General features: G+C 26.1%; 1 protein-coding gene across 5 annotated transcripts in view; it reads left to right on the top strand.

The window, feature by feature from the left end:
- Positions 1-19,919, top strand: part of LOC135922514 (uncharacterized) — a 60,666-nt gene that overhangs the window by 26,341 nt on the left and 14,406 nt on the right. For 4 of the 5 annotated variants that reach the window (XM_065456878.1, XM_065456877.1, XM_065456876.1 and 1 more), the window contains exons 2-4: positions 11,544-11,594; positions 14,778-14,840; positions 15,843-15,923. In XM_065456878.1, coding sequence (XP_065312950.1) covers positions 11,544-11,594; positions 14,778-14,840; positions 15,843-15,923 — 195 coding nt within the window. Of the gene's footprint in view, positions 1-11,338; positions 11,423-11,543; positions 11,595-14,777; positions 14,841-15,842; positions 15,924-19,919 lie in introns of those variants that run through there. The other variant, XM_065456879.1, reaches the window with a different exon arrangement.

Below are 19,919 nucleotides of genomic sequence, written 5' to 3'. Positions count from 1 at the left end.
GTATAACCATTGGCATGCCGTAGCTCATCGTTTGTAAGTTGTAAATCAAAATTACTTGAAGGGATGGCTTTTAGAAATTCACAACCGTTTCTCGATGAAGCTGAAAAGAAAAGGGAATTTTCCACAGGTTGACTTTTCGATTTAAGAAATGCAACATAGTTGTCAACCAAGTGTAAATCCTAATCTCTCTCCAATGACGTGAAGGAGGATTGACTAGGGAAGAGGGCTTCCAAAGATCGATACCCTGAAAGAGTAGAGGATCTGGGTGAGTCGTTAATTTGCTGATGATTCAGTTGTAGAAACATCTTTGCTACATTAAATCTTTCTTAGATATCATCTTCAATTTTACTAGTAAAACGCTATCTGCATTTTGATACAATCTTCCACACTATTTCAAGGAAAATTAAATAATTTTTTTTAAAAACTCATTATTTAAATTTAATGGGTTTTATCATATTATTGACTTGATTGTATAATAAAAAAATTAAGCCCGTGGCAGTGGCGACACTAGCCCTTATAATCTAGGGGGCTCAAATTTTTTTAAAAAATTACTTTTTTAGATTTTCATAATGATTTATTTTTCAAGGGCTTAAGCCTATGCCCATTCTCCCTAGTGACACTACTTGCCTGTAACACTAATATAATTCCTATAATTAGCTAGAATTATTTTTTATTATTCCAAGTTTTAAAACTTGGTTTGTCAAATTGTTTCACAAAGAAAAGATAAATTTAGATCAAAAACAATTTTTGTTAAAGTATAACATTTTTAACGTTTAATTAATTAGGGTAGACATCGAGTATTAAATCTTCATTCTTTAAATAATAATAAAATTATGCTAAAACACAAATTGATTTTACGTTATCTTTTTCTCATCACAGTAAAAATAAGTTTATAACCGTATTTATTATATATGCACATCTCATTGTAAAACTATAAAAAAATGGAATTTATATGAAAAGAAAGAATAATGAATAAAACATAAAAATATTTGATTTGAATCATTACTAAAATGTTTAGGAACATCGAAAATATTATAATATTATGCGATGATTTTTTTTGAGATACTACTTAACATAAATGTTATGATATGATGCAGATGACCGTGAAAATATTATAACCACGCAATACTATTCATGTTTTTTTTTAGATTTTCAATTTTATATAATATATAATTTATAATATCCATGAATTAAAATTTATGATCACCTTATTTATTATGCTTTGACGTTAGCTAACCCTTATCATTAGACATGTTTAAAAAAAACTTTCTCAGAGAATTTTTTTCCCCTAGCGACATATCTGTGATTATAGGACACCTACTATTCTTTTCTTTTTTTTTAATTTAAAGAAAATGTAATGAAGAGTATAAAAACCTGGTCATGATAATTTAATAATTTACCCGACTTCCTAAAATGAGTTAATATAACGGGTGAGGGGGGTACTTTTTTTTCTATCGGCTAGTGTTATAGATTTTAGAATATAAAAATTTAATTTTATCACTTTGTGTTTTGGATAAAATATTGTTTTGATAACAAACTTTGTACAAAATTGCAAACCACGTTGAAGGTTATAAGGTTTGCAATAAATCAAATTTAATTGGCAAGAGATTGCCCTTAATTTTGAGAAGTATTGATCATTTTTTAATCTTATCAAATAATGACACTGAATTTTAATATTTTTCCAAATGAACAATATTTTATGAAGGTGAGAAATCCACCTTTTGATTTTGAAAGTTCTAGGCTTCAAACATTACAATCTAAATTTGAGTTTTAAAACCAGTATATTTGATTCTGCAGATTTGATAATAATGCAGTTTCATGAAAGATTTAATGATGAATCCATGATATTTTTAAATCAAACATCATTTTTTTACATCATAGGGAATGGCGGAAAAGGCATTTGTTAAAAATGATATCGAGGATATCTGTGAGTTTTAACATTTGAATTCGAGTCAAGTTTTTAAAGAAATATCAAAGTTTCGAAATATTTATATGATGGCTAAAAAAGGAGCATGTAATTATTACAACCTGGAGATTAAAGAATCTAAAGACTTTTCAAATTCTGAGAATTGAAATGTATTTATTAAAACATTTATATCAATACAACGTTTAGCTTCTTCCTCTGATGCTGCTGATTCTAAGACCTATCATTCAGACCGGAAAAACTATTTGTTGATGTTACCTTATGGTTTACTTTCTAATTTTTCTCTATATCAATTTTATATTCCTACTACCTTGTGTACTGCCGAAAGGGTAATAAATAAAATTAAACAAATTAAAACAAGACTTCGTAATACCATGAAAGATTCTTTTTTTAATAATTCAACCATTTATTAGATATTAAATATTGACGAAATTATAGATTCTTTCGCTTTCTCCTTCCCTAATTTGTCTAAATTATTCATTTGAAAAAAAATATTTTTAGACTATATATATTTCTTACACTTTTATTTATATTATATATTAATAATTGATGCAATAAAAATTATTTTTAAAATTGAGGTTTAATTATATATGTCTAATTTATATTCTACTTTTCCCCAAACCTTTATTGTGTTATTGATTTTCTTAGATATATTTTGAAGTCATGTAGAATTCCCAAGGATCTACATAACGTGAAAATTTTATCCCCCATTTGTATGACTTTGAACATATATATTGCTTTATTTTGAAGGGGAATATTTCATCAATAGATATATTTTTCTCCAATTCAATCTTACTGAAGCTTGCCTTCAGTGCATCTGTAAATGGCCTTATTTTAAAATTTTTGTCATAATTGGGGATTACTATTGAAAATATTTTCTTAATCCTAACAATCTATTCTTACTCATACATTGTATAATTTGGGGTCATTTATATGGAAATATTTTCTTAATCCTAACATTCTATTCTTACTCATACATTGTGCAATTTAGGGAATAGTTGTCTCCAAGGTCCAATATTGTCGAATTTTTGGCATTTTTATACTATGTAGAGATGAATTCCCAGAAATCAGGTGCGTAATCAGGAATTTTCTACGGGGGGAGGGGGGGGCAATTTTTTTATATTGAAATAATTTTTTTTGAATCATTAAAATGTATTAGAACTAATCATCATACAAAATTTATTAGATCAAATATGATAATTTCGAAACAAATAATAAAATATTTGGAAATAAAAAATATTAAGTACGGTTAAAAAATATCTATATAAGCCGGTATGTAAATCACAATAAAATATAAAATTAAACATTTTATATGATTTAAAAAGTTAGTCAATATATCGGTCATAAATAAAAATTTAATCTTCTTTGCAATTGTGCCAATTTTTTAATAATTTGTTTTGTGTTGGGGAAATTTCTATGAGTAAAGCTAGTCTATTCAATCAATTTTAAGATGACATACTTTTGATATAAGTTTTTATTCTCTTTAATGAAGAAAAGGTCCCCTCATTAGTGCTTGCACTAATTGGTATCATTGTCAAAATATACAGTAATTTTAATATATTTTGAAAACTTATAAAATATATTTTAAAGTATACAATGCTTCCACTGTATTTCTGGAGGATTAAAAAATGAATCCTTCATACAATTTAAATTCTGAAATTAATTGGCCTTTAGATACCTTTATATCAGGGATGTGAACCCTTCGACACAAAAAAAGGGTCCAGGTCCGGGTACAGGAATAAAATTTGAAAGGACCCGGGTCCAGGATTCGAGTTCAGGGAACATAAAAATAATGACTCAAATAAGATTTTTTTTTCATTCATTTAATATTATACTTTAATATATACATATTCTTAATTTACATGAAAAATTTAAAAATGAAATAATTTATATTTTAAATGTTTTATTCTCGCACAATCATAATATCTTCTAAAATATCACCCTTGAGATTTCCACGTAAAATATAGACAAAATATATTTCAAGGATGAAAATTCACGTTCTACCCATACCTAAAATAGATAGTTTTTATAAATATTGTACTTGTGTCGCCAGTACATTCATGAAGATTCTAGATAAGATATATAATTCTGGATATATTGAAGAATTTTCTTCCCACAATTTTAAAATATTTATATCCTTATTTATTCTCTTAACTTCTGAGAACTTTACTATTAAAGATGCAATAGGCATTTTTTGATCCTCCTTTCTATCTGATGATAATTTGATTTTTTTTCTCTATCTAAAAGTAAAATTTTAAGACCATCAATGTTGCCATCATTATTATTATCACTACAACCAATAGGTATTGTCGTAGCCTCTAATATATTGTAAATAATGGAGTTTTGCTTATGCCATAAATCCTTAAGATGGTCTTTAGCCATTTGTTTTTGCTCAATACTCAATAAAACTTGATATCGAGGGTCTAAATATATAGAAGCGTATACAACACTATTTTGCAAATATTGTTGCTCTTGAATTTTCATGTTTTCTAATATTTCGTACAAAAAAGACTGTAAATTTCTCTAAATCTAATCGGCATCTAATCCATATGCCTTAAAATCAAATAAACATAATTGTTCTGATTGTAATCTTAATATTGTTATTTTTAAAGGAACTAATACACTAGTAAGGTCCTTTATTTGGCACCAATCATCTTCCGACAAAATGATTTCACATGCTCCTATAATAAAATTATTACAGAAATCTTTCAAACTTAATAATCGTTCTAGCATCTTACAAATTGAGGACCAACATGTTGTCATTTAAATTAAAATATTATTACTTGTACTACAAAATAATTCACTTTCAAAATAATCAACTTATTTCTATAACATAGTATATTAATAAATTTACATTTATTATACTAGAATAATTTATGATATCAATTAGTGATCTGCATCGGGCCTAATTTTTCAAGCCCGGTCCGAAATTTTTTTTAAAAAAAGTTTTGCCAGGCCGAACCCGAAATATATTTTAAAAAAATTTACCTGCCCGGCCAGGCCCGAATTTATTTAAATATAGAAATTAATTTTTATAATTACTTAAAATAAAAGACATAAGTTATATAGCGTTTAGTTTCAATAAATTAAATCAAAATTTTTTATTTTACATAAAATACTTAATATAAAATTGATAAATTTAGATATATTTAATAAAATTTCCAAGGTCCGATCCGACCCGAAATTTATTTAAAAATATTAGGCCCGGCCCGAACCCGATTTTCCACAAAAAAAGTTAATAAAATTTATATTATTTTTTAAATAAATAATTTTATTTTTAAATTTTTTTATGACACCTAGAACCCTTGGACCCTTCACTTTTAAAAAGGGTTCGGGTTCACATTTTATATTCTTTCAATAAAATATAGCTAAATATTTAATTTTTTGATAAATCACAAATCGTTCATTGATTTGAGTCAAGATTAAATCTAAAAGTGGAATAAAAAAGGTTATTTTATATTGATCCTCATTGATTCCACGTTAATATTGGAACGATATGTTTGTCTATAAAGTCTAGGCTTGTGAATTTCAAAATCATATAATTTCGCTTTCAACTCAGCAATTACATAAATTTCGAGAAATTCCTGGTCGATATTATCTCTCGGTCTTCTAATTTATAAAATAATAATATTCACGAATAACTTCAGCCAAATCTTTTTTTTTGAAAAATATTTCATAAAATTATTGTACAATAAATTTATTAATATATTTTAATTAAAAAATCGGAAGTCATATTAATAATATATCAGCTTCAAATGATTCTGATATTTCCTCAAGGTCATACAAAATAGATTCTAGATCCAAAAATGCTTTAACAGATTGATGTCGAAGGCTCCTCCATCTTCGTGCAGACTTTTTGCAGTTTCATTTTTTCTGAAGCAAAAGAAGTCTTAGAAATAATTGTAGTCAGCAAATTCTGACTATTCGGATATCTGAACATTTTATACACTAGAAATTTTTAAATAAATTTTTTGGTTGATAAAATCTTATATCTATATCTATTAGTGTTTAAGGTTTGAAAAATGTAAGAAAATTAACTTTAAATTTTCTTGAAATAAAATATTTATATACAAGAAATAGATATATAAACTAATTTTGATATTTAGCTAATATTTAGAATAGAATATAACCTATTTGAAATAAAATACTTATTCACAATTCATGAAGCCCTTTTATATTTTATCAAAACTCCACCCCCCTTACGCTGGCTACTCGCCTAAGCCTTTTTATATTTTTCAGAAAATTTTGCTACCCCGCTAGCTACGCGCCTGCCAGAAATTGTTCAATTTCTTGATGATTTGTATTTAGATTTTCCTGATTTTTGAAAGGATTATATATTTGTTTGTTTTATTAAATTTAATATATTTTCATCTATTTTGAAATATCCTAAAGGAGATGTATCTTTTTCTGCTGCTAAAAATTATTTTTTAATGTTAATATCAAAGCCATTCAAATCTTTATGTGGCCAAACTAATTTATTATTAGAAATCTCAATAATATCATTATTATTATGTATTTCATTATCCTCAGTTTCAAGCCCAAACCCAGTTAAAACATCATATGTTAAATTCAAATATATTGTTAGCACTTTATCTTCAGGATCATTTTCGCTTCAGAAATATCACCCTACAGTACTAGAATTGAAGTCATTTAAAAAAAATTTATATATTTTGGTAAAAAATATAGAAAAATAATTTATATTATATATGAGATTTTCAATATTTATAAATAAATATGTATATTATCATTATTGATGACAAAAAACCCAATGGTACCAATTTTTTCATCATGATTGTCATGTCATAATGATAATTATTTAATGATTACTTTTTTTTAAAAAACAAAAATATTAATAATATTATATTATAACAACAATTTTTACCTTTGATGTATATAAATAATAAGTAGAGATTACTAATTGAAAACTAAAAAAAATTTTGGCGCGTAAAATATCTTAAAATTAATTTAAAAATAGTGATTTAAAAAGCATCACGGGGTTCGAAAGGTTTAATGTATGATGTGTACTTAGAAAAATTATGTCAAACACTTAGATTTTTTAAATATTTTATTATAATTTAGAATGCAAAAATCTTAATTTCAATTTATTTAATAAAAATATTGAATGAAAATTATAATTTTTTTCAATGATGAAATAAATATTCGTATATATATACTCCATCTCATCGAATCCCCCATCTTACTTAGTGCATACCACCCTCCCATCTATGTATCGCGGGTAATTACTATAATGTTTTAAATGTTAAGGAGAACGTTCTTAAAAATGTATATGGTCTATTTTCAACAAATTAAAACGTAGAAAGAAATTTTTTTTATTTGATAAATAATGCTTAGAAAGATATCTATATAAAAAATTGTATTAGAAAATTTATTTTTATACATTTGAAAAAATGGATATAGAATAAAAAATTAACTCTATCTTCAATAATTTAAATAGAAATGTTCCATATCCAAAAATAGCATTATAAAATTTTATAAATCACAGAGAATATATTGGAGGATTTAATTCTTTATTATAGTTCATTAAATAAAATTTCCATATAATTGGCATCTGATTTTGGAAAGTATTTAAGCATAGTTTTGAGATTATCAATCTTATCTTTCTTATCAAGCAGCTTTTGCCAATATTAGGAATATAATCAAATAAAATAAGAATTATTTTGTTTACTTTTTTTGTTTTTTCTTGATGTTCTTAATAGTTCTCCAGAAATCGAATGTCTGTAAATTCCAAGAGGTAATGTTTAAGTTTATAAAAGATAGTCACTGGATGGGATTTTTGGTAATATATCTGCTTGATTGAAGTATATTAAACCTTAAAATTAAATTTTTTGATTGGAATTCAAAAATATCTGTACTCCTCCTAAGATGATAAAATTGAAAAGAATTTTTGCAATTTTCATATGATCTTTATCGTGATAATCATTATTATCAATATAATATGATACTAAATTATGAATAATTAGAATACTCATTTCATACCTAAAAGTACTTGTTCATAGGATTTTCATTATGAAAGTCATATTTCTCACCATTTAAAATAATATCAATATTCAATAATATAATTGGAATATTCATCTTATACTTAAAAATTATTAACTTGTTAGTAGGATTTTGATTGTGATAATCATATTTCACACCATTTAATCATTATTCATTTTAATAAATTAATTAAAATTAGCATATTCATTTCATACTTAAAATTTATTAACCTGCTCTTCACCATTTAATAGATAATAATTAGAATATTCATTTCATACTTAAAAATTATTAACTTGCTTAAGGAAATTCTCACCACACCAATTAAATTATTAGCATTGTTATAAATAATATTAAATCTATAATAATGTATTTCATAAATAAAAATATATAATTTACTTGTTTATAGAATTACTAGTAGATAGCCTGTCAAAAATGACGGGTAATGAAAATTTTCTTCTTACTTTTATGCATGTTACCTGTTATTTGAAAATAATATCCAATTTTTATTCTTCTTACCCCCTCATCCCTTCATGCCAGGTTTAATCCATTAAAACTAAATAAATTTAAAGCATTTACTTGATAATACCAATATTATTTGTTAAATATTACTGATTACTTATACCTAATATTTAATATTAAAAAAAATTCCCAGGCAAAGTCCAAAGCCATATTAATTATGAAAAGTTCCAAGCCCAATGAAAGATCATAATAATTTTGGTGGTTAAGAACTGAAATAAAATATTTAAATAATCATAATGAACTTAAAAATACAATCAAAATTCAGATTTTCATGGGCCTTGGTTTTTTGATCAGGTCAAACCCATGCCTGCAAAAAAATTTGTTTTGGGCCAATGTCTGACCTATAATTAATAATAAAAATATTCTCAAGCATCCAAGCTCATAATAATTTTGAAAAATTTTCCCCAAGCCCAGCCCAATATAATTTATAAAAATATTTTCCAAGTCCAGCCCAACCCATAATAATTTTATAAAAAAATTTTCTCAAACCTGGCCAACCGATAGTAATTTAAATTTTTTCCCAAGCCTGGAAATAGGCAAATCTATAAAAACCATTAGTCTATTTTAACCCAGCTCACTTATTAAGACTAAGAGTGAATACTATTTTTTTGAATAAAAATATATTTAAATTAGATTTTACCTAAGGGCCATATAAATATTCTGTGTTAAATATTACACCTATGCCTAATATTAAAAAAATTCTCAAGCCAGATCCCACTTGGTTTTCTCAAACCCGCAAAAGACCATAATAATTTTGATAGTTGAGGACTGAAATAATATATAAAAAGTCACAATGCATTTAAAAATACAATCATAATATGAAAGTTGCATGGGCCTTGGTTGATCAGGCCTTGCCATGTCTGCAAAAAAAGTTTCAGACCAATCTATAACCCATATTTAAAATTCAAAAATCTTAAAGCACCTCCATTTTAAATTTTATCCAATATGATTTCCATCAGATTTTTAAATTTTGATATTTCTAATAAATGCTCGTAGTATAGATTGCAACAATTTTACCTCTTCTCTTAAATTTTAATATTTATATAAAATTTATTAATAAAGTATATTTAATACCATATACAAACTAAATAATTACCCTTCAACCTTCAACCCATGGTTTTTTGATCAGGCCTGGCTATGTGTGCAAAATAAATTTCGGACCAATTTATAACCCATATTTAAAATTCAAAAATCTTAAAGCACCTCTATTTTAAATTTTATTCAATATGATTTCCATCACATTTTTAAATTTTGATATTTCCAATACATGCTCACAGTATACATAACAATTTTATCTCTTTTACTCTTAAATTTTAATATTTATATAAAATTTATTAAAAAGTATATTTAATACCATACACACAAACTAAATAATTACCCTTCAACATCTATATAATTAATATTTTAAATTTAATTATGTTCAAATTGGTGCATGCGTGAAACTTTAGTATATATATAATTAATATTTTAAATTTATTTATATTCAAGTTGGTGCATGCGGAATTTTGAGGTTCCTTTTTTTTAAACACAATCAATCAATTATTGCAAAAGGAAGGAATAAAACCTGTTTTTAAATGATTCAATTATACTCAGGATGCTAAAATTTATAACCATTACGTTCTAGTTCGTTATGCAAGTTAGCTCGGGTATCCATTAAAATGGTTTGATTTTTTTTTGGATAATCATAATAGAACCACTGCAATTTGACTCCTACAAAAGGTTGTGCCTAAAAATTATAAAAAATTTGGGTTGAGCTTGGGTTTAGAAAAATCCCATTTCATCTGAGGCCGAATATGCTATCGGGAACTTGATCTGTCGGGGTCGAATAGGACCTTGATTCTATAAGTTTAATCCAAGCAGGATACGTACCTCCTCATTTCGTTTTCCTAAATATTCTTTTCCATGATAACGCCAAAGATCGAAATCAACTGGCTTTGATTTAAATATATGAACCGGATATAATGGTTTTTTATTCGTTTGTTTTTTGATTTTTTTTATAGTGGTTTAGTTCCGCTTACGATTTTAGGAATTTTTAAGATTTGTTTGGTAATTGATTAAAAGGAAAATTAATTCATTTTTCCTTTAATCAAAACCTAACAAGATTGTACACAAAATATATTATAGACATGAGCAGGGAGGATATATTGGCCATGGCTGCCAAATTATATTTTATAAATAATGAATTCTTCTTTTCTAATAAAGCCCGTATTTTTTATTTATTTTTAAGTCTGAGTCATATTTTATTTTCTCGACCTGACCCTCCCCGGCCATGTTTTGGTCGGCCAACTGTCAAAGATCTACCCGAAACTGTAGTACATACAATCTACAAGGTTCTTTATCCAATTTTTTTTCCTGTTTAAATTTAATGATTTTTATAAATGGAAAAGGAAACCTTATAAATAATAAGAAAAATAAATAAAAATTATAATGAAAAAATAAACAGTATAATTAATATTGTAAATGTAATTACATGAAAATGGAATTGGAATTCTTAATATAGCAATAATATTTTGGTGGAAAAAAATTAATTATTTTAAAAAATATTTATCTAATTAAATTAAATTTTTTAAATTATAATAATATTAAATTATTGATTAACTTTTAAATATTTTATTTTTTTTAAAATGTGAAAAATAATAGACATTTCTATTAAATTTTTTTTTTAAAATATTTATTTTAAAATGTTTCAAATTAAGTCATAGTTTTCAAAATTTTTATATTCATGCCCAATGTAATTCAATTATACTATTATTATACTAATTAATTTGGATATAATTATATGCAGAAATATTTACCGTCCATTACTTATTACTTACTATACAACTAGCGATTTATAAATGGTATAATCATTTATGATATTTTTTTTATACTTTTGATAACAGTTCAATAAGACTGAAATCCTTTTCTATAAAAGTTCAACTGACCGCATTGAAGATAAATACTAAAATTGGATGTCTTCAATTTGTAGAAGTTGCTAATTTGGTAGGCGGCTTGACTTTACTACTTAATTATATATTTATTTTTTTATCTTTTAACATTGCAGCAGGCGGCCTGGCTTTATTGCTTAATTATATATTTATTATTTTATTTTATAACACTGCAGCAATGTATTAAAGAGGGATATCTCATGAAACAATCTTCGAAATCGTTTCAAGTATTTTAAAAATTTTATATATTATTGCCTTTTGCGTTTGTCTCTACATTTACGATCATTTATTTAATTTCAAAAATGTATTTAGATAGTAAAATAAGCGAATACAAAAAATAATAAGATTTTTTACGACTTATGTGATGTGATAATATAGGTTCTTTTAAAAAATGTTTTTAGCGTTATTTTGATTTGTAAAAAAAAATTACAGGATTATTAAAAATAATATATTAAAATTTGGAAATATTAAGACTTAGTTTTATCTGTGTAAACTAAGTCAATGCGGAGAATAGAAAAGTAATAACCACGGTAGCTGGGCAGTGTCATAGCTGAACCAGCGCCTTCTAGGGACCCCTTGAATTAAAAGTTTAGGTTTATCTACTTTTTTTATAGAAATTTTAACAAAAGAAAACTGGAAAGGTTTGTATTCTAGCTCGGAGTATTGTTGTATACGACTGACAGCGAAAATGTGATTATTTATACAAGTTCCTGGCATATAGATAAAACGATCACTCCAGACATTTCTATTCCACTCCCCGCCTCCTACCCAAGCAAAAAGGAAATAAAAATTAACGAGAAGAGAATCAAAGAGGAAAATTAGTTAATATGCGAATCAAAGACAAAATTAGCAAAAAAATTCAAAATTAAGAAATTCATAAGAAATCAAAATCCTCATAATGAAATCACATATTCGCAACTCCCTATACGCCCTTCCCCCTCTTCCCTTCTTAATTTCAACTACGATCTTGCGTTAATCCCTCCCTCCCCATATTGTAGAAGGGTTTGTCTGCCCCCATATTATTTATCTAACAAACCACGATTATTATTCTATTCTATATTTCTTATTATTTACTTTTTTTTATATAGGCAATTAAATCTTTTAATTGCAAATGTTTATTATTGTAAAATCATAATTGCCTTCTTCAAAGTTTTAAAAAAAAATCGATTAAGAAGTGCTCGATTGAAAAAGCTTTATCTAAATAGATAATATTTTAGGAGTGTTCATAAATTTTGCTCCACCCTTTAGAATAATGTAATAATGCTTCGTGGCCATTAGAAAGAAAGATAATTTTTGCACTCGATTCCTAAGATGCTACCAGACTTTCTATCTTTTTAAAACCCTTATAAATAATTTTTGCATTGCCCTAAAACTAGGTGATATCTCAGCCTCTATATATTTCTTTCCTCCAAGATGGTAGTAAACCTGTAGAAGAAGATAGTCGGTATACTATGGTGTTCTGTCTGTAGAAAAAATTATAGAAAAAAATCACAAAAATGATGCTACAATATATATTTCGGCAAGCATTGACCAATTATTGAGTCGCTATAAGATGAGAGATAAGAGAAATGGTAGTATAGGCATTATTTGGATTTACAATGTGTAAATAACGTTATTATTTGAGAAATCAACTTGATTTATTAGAGTTTCAAAAAGCTATTATATAGGTACAACTTATTTAAACAAAAAGAACAGAAGGTAATATTATTAAAAATAAACTCATTTGCAATGTTATATTGAGATATGCTAAAGATCGTATCGTCATTGACTAATACCATTGGAAAAAAACAGAATAGTCTATCAAAAATTATCAGCATGTTTGTGAGAAGTATAGCTGGCGAATTTACATTTAGCCTGCTCTAACAATATTTTAGATCTATTACAGAGCGGCACATTTTTTAATATTTTATCAATCCCTTTTAAGTCATATATACAATAAATAAATTTTCAAGATTCTATTTTGTCAAATAATATCTATAAGATAAGGAGGGAAAATATTCTATGGTTGGGAACACTTGTTTCTCAAATAGCAATGTGCAAAAATATCTAAAAATCGAAATTTATTATTGATAATCTTTAAAAGATTTAGGTTATCAAAAGGCTCGACCCTATTCGCAGACCTCTTTAGAAATACCGGTTCGAGTGGCAAATTTTTAACGGATTGGGTTCGGTTTGTATCTCTGGTTATATTAGCAATAGAAATTCTTCGTTGATAAATTCTTTGGTTTATTGTATTTAAAACAAGTTAACAAAACTTTTTCTTTAAATTCTGAGAAATATCATTGCTTAGTGATGTTAAACTGCTTGGGTAAACAGCTCGATTAAGGTTTTAGCCAAAATAATATAATATAAACCTCAAGATTTGTAGATCCAAGTTTTTCTGCCACCTTATTTTAGTTAAAAGTTCAAACGGGTCATATTTAAAAATACCATTAGCCAAGTTGTTTAGAAAAATAGATATATTAAAAGTTAAACATATCACCTTTTTTTATAGGTTTGATTCAAAAAAAAAAACAATTATCATTAATTTGTTAATGGAAATCACCTTTTTCTTTAATATGCTTTTAATATTAATATGCCGAATATGAGATAAGTGCTGGCTGTTTTTTTGACCCCTCATTCATATTGGCGCGGTTTTTCTATATACTTCTGTGAATGCTCGCTAACTGTGAATGCAGGGTTAGTTAATGGTGATAATTATTTAATTTTAGAATTAATCTAATAAAAATATATTTTATTCTTACTTATATTTTCCTAAAATTAAATATTAATACATTTTTGATCTTGGATTTTAACGAAGTATTCTAGTGAGCTTTTATTTGTAGCCGCGACGCATGTTTATACGATACTTGAAGGCTCAAGATGGATTTAATAGTTTAGAGAAGTAATTTCTTGGATAATATTATTTTTTTTGACCACCATAGTTGAGAAAAGGAGTAACGGCATTTCTGATGTGATGTTTTGTTCCATATAATCTGTTGAACGAATCTCAGAGTGTTCTTTCTTTTCTAACAATCGAATTTATCTGGATTTGGTTAGATTATGGGTAGAGGTTCTATTTGAAATGTGTGTCCTTCATATTATTTATGTGTTATCTGAGCTGAAAGGTTTTATTTTCAAAATCGTCAGGGTTGTAGTAAAGTTTTTTTGTCTCCGATCCATAAAAGAAATATAAAGATTTAATTTTATATAGATTTAGTAGATTTGATTTTCTAAGGACCAATTTAGTCTTTTTTAAATGTACTTTTACATGCGTGATCACAATAAATAACGAATTTAATCGATATGGTGAGTGTTTTAGAAACAAGTAAAAAAATGAATTACTTTCCTTTATAATCACAACTTCATTTTCGCGAGAATTTGAATTATGCCCTTAATATATAAATTTAGATATTATATTATTTATTTAGCGATGGCAGAAAAGGTACTTTCGACTTGGAAATCAAAAGCTATATTATGCTAAGGATGAAAAGGTATATTACTGATTACTTATCATAAGTATTTGTGATACGTTTTCATAATGCTATATTTAAAAATGTAATTTAGAGGTTACTCTTATAAAATCCAAAATTTTGACAATAATCTTAGACAGGCCTGCCCCCATGGTCACATTTACTAAATATTAATTATCTGCGCTACAAATGGGTAAGAAAGTATTTGAACTGCTATATAAAAGATGTGCTGATGTGTTGTAAAAAAATCTTTTAATCGTTGGCATTGAAGGGGATAATTTTTTTTCAAAATTTGACAACAAATTCATTAAAATCTAACTTATTGACATAAAAAAATAATGACCTCCCTATTTCTATTGGTAATAAGGAAAAATTAGTCCCTTTGGTATCTCTTAAAATTTTTTAAACGTATTCATTATATATATAAAGATCTGCAACCTGAAAGTTTTAAAGTAAAAAATGCAATATTTGAAACGCGGGAAAATCCAGGCTGGCTGGGTTGTTAAAAACTTATAAAAATGGCCAAATTTTATAAACTCTGGTTTTTTGTACACTCGTGACAAGTCTGTAAATGTGAATCTCTACGAGTTTCTTATATATTATAACATAGCAATTAACTTATTTGGTCGACAAAATATATTGTAATTTCATTATTCTACAAATAAAAAAAATATAACATAACTATAAGTACAACAAAAAATAAATAAAGAAAACCTTTCCAATATATTATTGATAGTAATTGTATAAGATGTGAATATTTTATTTTAAAAGCCATTTAATGGTCTTCCTCTTTTCCTATTTTTTTCTCCGATAATTTATCACTGTTTTTTTAAACAAAATAAAAGACATTTCTGTCATTTTCCTATTATACAATAGTATATATTTTATTAAAAATTTCTTTATACACTTGATATTTTTATTTAAAAATTTAATTCTTCTTGACAGTAAATGTAAAAATAAAATATCCCTTTAAATTTATTAAAATATTAAAAAAAAAATTTGAATGTTTTGAAAAAATCACAGTCCTCAATATTTGACGAGATCGATTTGAAGCACGTCAGCGTGGCTGAAACCAGCACCAAAAACTTGAAAAATAGCTTCTCGGTATATTTAAATACAATATATATTTTTTAAATTTTAGAATATATTTATAATAAGTTTAAAATCAAAGCATTCTATCTCTTTTGATTTTGAAATATAGGAAAATTCGCTTTCAAATAATTAGAGAAACTTGGGGACAATATTATAGGTTCAGATGTTTAGATTACTTTAAATTAGATTAATTTTTTAAATGTTTATAATATACACAATACAAACTATAATCTAGAGATAATTTCCCTTTTTTTCTTACAGTCAAAAATTTTTTATTTCTAAATTAGGACTAAAGCCATAGCAGAGCATATAGCTTTTGAGTGTTTGTGAAATTGTGGTACTCATTATATTTAAAAAATTAAATTATAAATTATGCAGAGTAGTTTTAAATATATTTTAATATCGAATACGAAATATCCAAATATAACGGTGTTCTACAACGCGTTCGGGTTTGGTACCTTTCAACATTATCTGCTTAAATGTTATAACGCGCTGGTATATGACCGTAGTTTAAGGAAGGAGGATATATTTTACAAAAATTTATTTCTAAATTATGTCTCATTTAATACAAAACACATTTTTAAAACGAAATCTATTGAAGAAAAAGTTTAGATTTTTAATATTAAATTATTGAAATTTTTCATAAATTATTTTATATTACATTACATTAACTAATTTAATATTTAAGAAAGAAGTCTTTAAAAAGAAAGAAGTTTAATGCATTAATATAATACATTATTAATATCATATTATAATACATTTTTTTTACAATATTTTATTAAATTTGATACTACCAATTAAGAAATTTATTTAAAAAAAAATTTTGCCTTACTATTTTCCATTTTTGATACTCGTACAAAATTAAAATATACTGTATAATTTATAACATGAGATGGGTATAAAAAAGTATTTAAAAATTACTATATAAAAACCTAATTAAAATATATTGTATATAACATGAAACTAGTAACAAAAATAGTTAAAAATTTTACAATAATATTTGCCGACTTTTTATTGTAAAACGCGGTCATAATTAAAGTATGACGAAATGATGGATGAAGCAAGAAATCTCATGTTAAGAGATTTTACAACTTTTCTTATTCACTAGAGTGACTCCATTGCTTTTATTGGGGAATTCGGTTGAGGTAAGGGATTTGGATTTTACTGAGTTAACCTTTTTTTTAGCCTATACAATGGTCTGATATTTTTGATCAGACAGGCTAGACCTGGGCTAACGATAATTATAAACTAACGCAATTATAGGAACTATGTTGAAGCCTAATCGCATGCCATTCATTGCCATTTATAAAATTTTAATGGAAGTACTAGGGAGGACATCGAGCCTTTCATTTCCAATTTTATATAATTGAAAAGCCCTTAATAGCCGTGGGTCAGACGCATTAGCGGACACACAGTGTCTAAGGAATATAAAATAATTGATTAAAATTAGCATATTCATATTTTTTTGTTAAAGTTTGAAATATCATATATGTTGTACACAATAAATTTTTCAGGGGCGAAATATCGATTCAATTTTGATAATACATCAAATTAATTCTGCAGAGTTTAATTAGATTAATTCGAGCTCTCAAAAGATGCATAACGCTATTCGATAGTGAAATAATTTTGAATTTGTTGGTGGACAAAATTTTCACCCGAAATTCGCCACCCGATATTATAAGATTCTAATTTCAGTTATCGCACAAATTTAGTTAGAATCAAAATTTTGCCCTTAGGAATTCTATCCTCTTTTTTAGATTCTAAAAAAGTGTTCCGGAGGGAAATAATTTAATAAACCCTAACTAAACCTTGGGAAAATTCTTAAAAATAGCTGACCCATTCTTTATATATACAGAAATTTTAGTCGTTTTTTAAATCGCTTTTATTTAATTGTAAGGCCATTTCAATTTTTTTTGAGAATTGAGACACTTTATTATTTTATCCTTGGGGAGTTACTAAATTGCTATTTAATTCCCCTCTTTTTTTAATCAATCTTTTTATATCACATATTTTTTCCCAATTTCTTGAAAAATTTTGAAACCTTTTTAAAATATTTTTAACCTTAATGACCATAACTTAACACTTAACGGTTTGGGCTTCTGAAAAAAAATTCCTTTATTAATTTTAAATCTTGTGTTTAATGTATAGGTCTAAATTTGATTTTTTTATTTTTACTTCTCTAAAAATATAGATATTGAAAGCTTTTTTTAAACTCTTATTTTTACGAATAATAAAGTTACATTACAGTAAAACCTGTATAATTCAATCTCTTACCGGGCAACTCCCTAATTTGATTAAAATTTTGAGTCCTAATCAAATTCCCTTTAACTAAAGTATTTGATTATAAATTGACTTGGTAAATTGGGTAACTGTCTAAGTTGGGCACAAATCTTGGTCCCTCTAATGCCCAAATTAGACAGGGTTTATTGCACCTCAATCTATTCGATCGATACTTTGGGTAAATTGCTAATAGTTATATATATATATATGTAATCGTCTAACGTAACCTTAAAAAATATTTGTTATCTTGTTTAAACGAATCTATGCAGAATGTAAAAGATGGCTGGAGATAGCATTTCCCCATTTTTTTTACAGAAATTGCGTTTATTTTTTACCTTGTTACTTGGCAAGGTCACCTTTCCACCAAATTACACTGATATAATTACTTTCTCTCTATTGTGTAGATTTTTTAAAATATATAACAATAATAATAATTGTCCTAAAAATTTTGAACCTGAATCGAATATTTACAGTCTTTTCGATTATGATACAAAACAGAACACACTTCTTCTCCACTTAAAATAAATATTATTTTATAAAGAATTTTAAATTTTATGTTTTTCCCCATGTTTATTCTATTAATTTTTGTGGTTTTTATTTTATATTAACCTTTAATAAAGCAAAAAAAAATAACTACCTGCCAAATTTTAACCCTTTAGTACTCCCGATCTCCACCAATTGCAAATTCTTATATCAATTTATCTATCATTTTTAGCAAAAAACTCCCAACATAGAAATCATTTTAGTAGTATATAATTACTTGCAGGTTTTAATTACTTAGTAGCAGGCACCTCCACACCCCTATGTCAATGACAATATTACTCCCCCCCTCCTACTTGAAAAATGGTACTACCCTCCTACATCTTTAATATCTTTTACCCCCCCCCCCCCCCCCAAAGAAATCAAAATTAGCAAGAAAGATAAGAATTTGTAAAAAATAAAGGAAATCAAAATTAGCCAAACCATCACTTACCCCTATATTTTCATCTGCCTACGGGTCGTCAAAATTAAACCATTTTAGGGGCCACTAAATTTTCTTTCTTCTCCATTTATTTGAATTTTTCTCTTTTTTTGCTAATTTGGATTTCTTTAAGGCTTAGGTAAATTATTGGTTTTAAAGGGCAACTGCCATATTCGTCCTGGGCCGCCAAAAATTTCACAAGGATCATGTTTTAAATTGGACATAACAAGCAAATAATAAGTATTTAAAAGCCATATTTAAGATTTTAAAATTTATACTTATACTAAATTTATGTGTTTTTAAAAATTTCCGAACTATAATTAATATTTATAATAGAGATCTGCAAAAGTAGGGCTGAGCTCGGGCCTAATATTTTTAAAAAAAATTCGGGCCGGGTCGGGTCGGGCCTGGGAAATTTTTTTAAATATATCTAAATTTATCAATTTTATATTGAATTTTTTATGTAAAATAAAAATATTTTATTTATAGAAACTAGACATCATATAACATATGTCTTTTATTTTGTAATTATAAAAATTAATTTCTATATTTAAATAAATTTGGGCCGGGCCGGTAAATTTAAAAAAAAATCGGGCTCGAGGCGAGCCGGCAAAACTTTTTTAAAAAAAATTTCGGGCCGGGCCGGGCTTGAAAAATTAGGCCCGATGCAGATCACTAATTTATAGTATATAAATAATAAGATATTTTTTTTTGACTCGTGAAGATATATATTTTTTTTGATATGTTAAATTCATCTTTTTCATTGG

The sequence above is a fragment of the Gordionus sp. m RMFG-2023 genome, chromosome 1 (assembly GCF_954871325.1).
Source record: "Gordionus sp. m RMFG-2023 chromosome 1, tfGorSpeb1-WG-v2, whole genome shotgun sequence".
Taxonomy (NCBI): domain Eukaryota; kingdom Metazoa; phylum Nematomorpha; class Gordioida; order Chordodea; family Parachordodidae; genus Gordionus; species Gordionus sp. m RMFG-2023.
The sequence above is the reverse complement of the archived record's forward strand: the minus strand, read 5'-3'. Positions and strand labels throughout refer to the sequence as shown.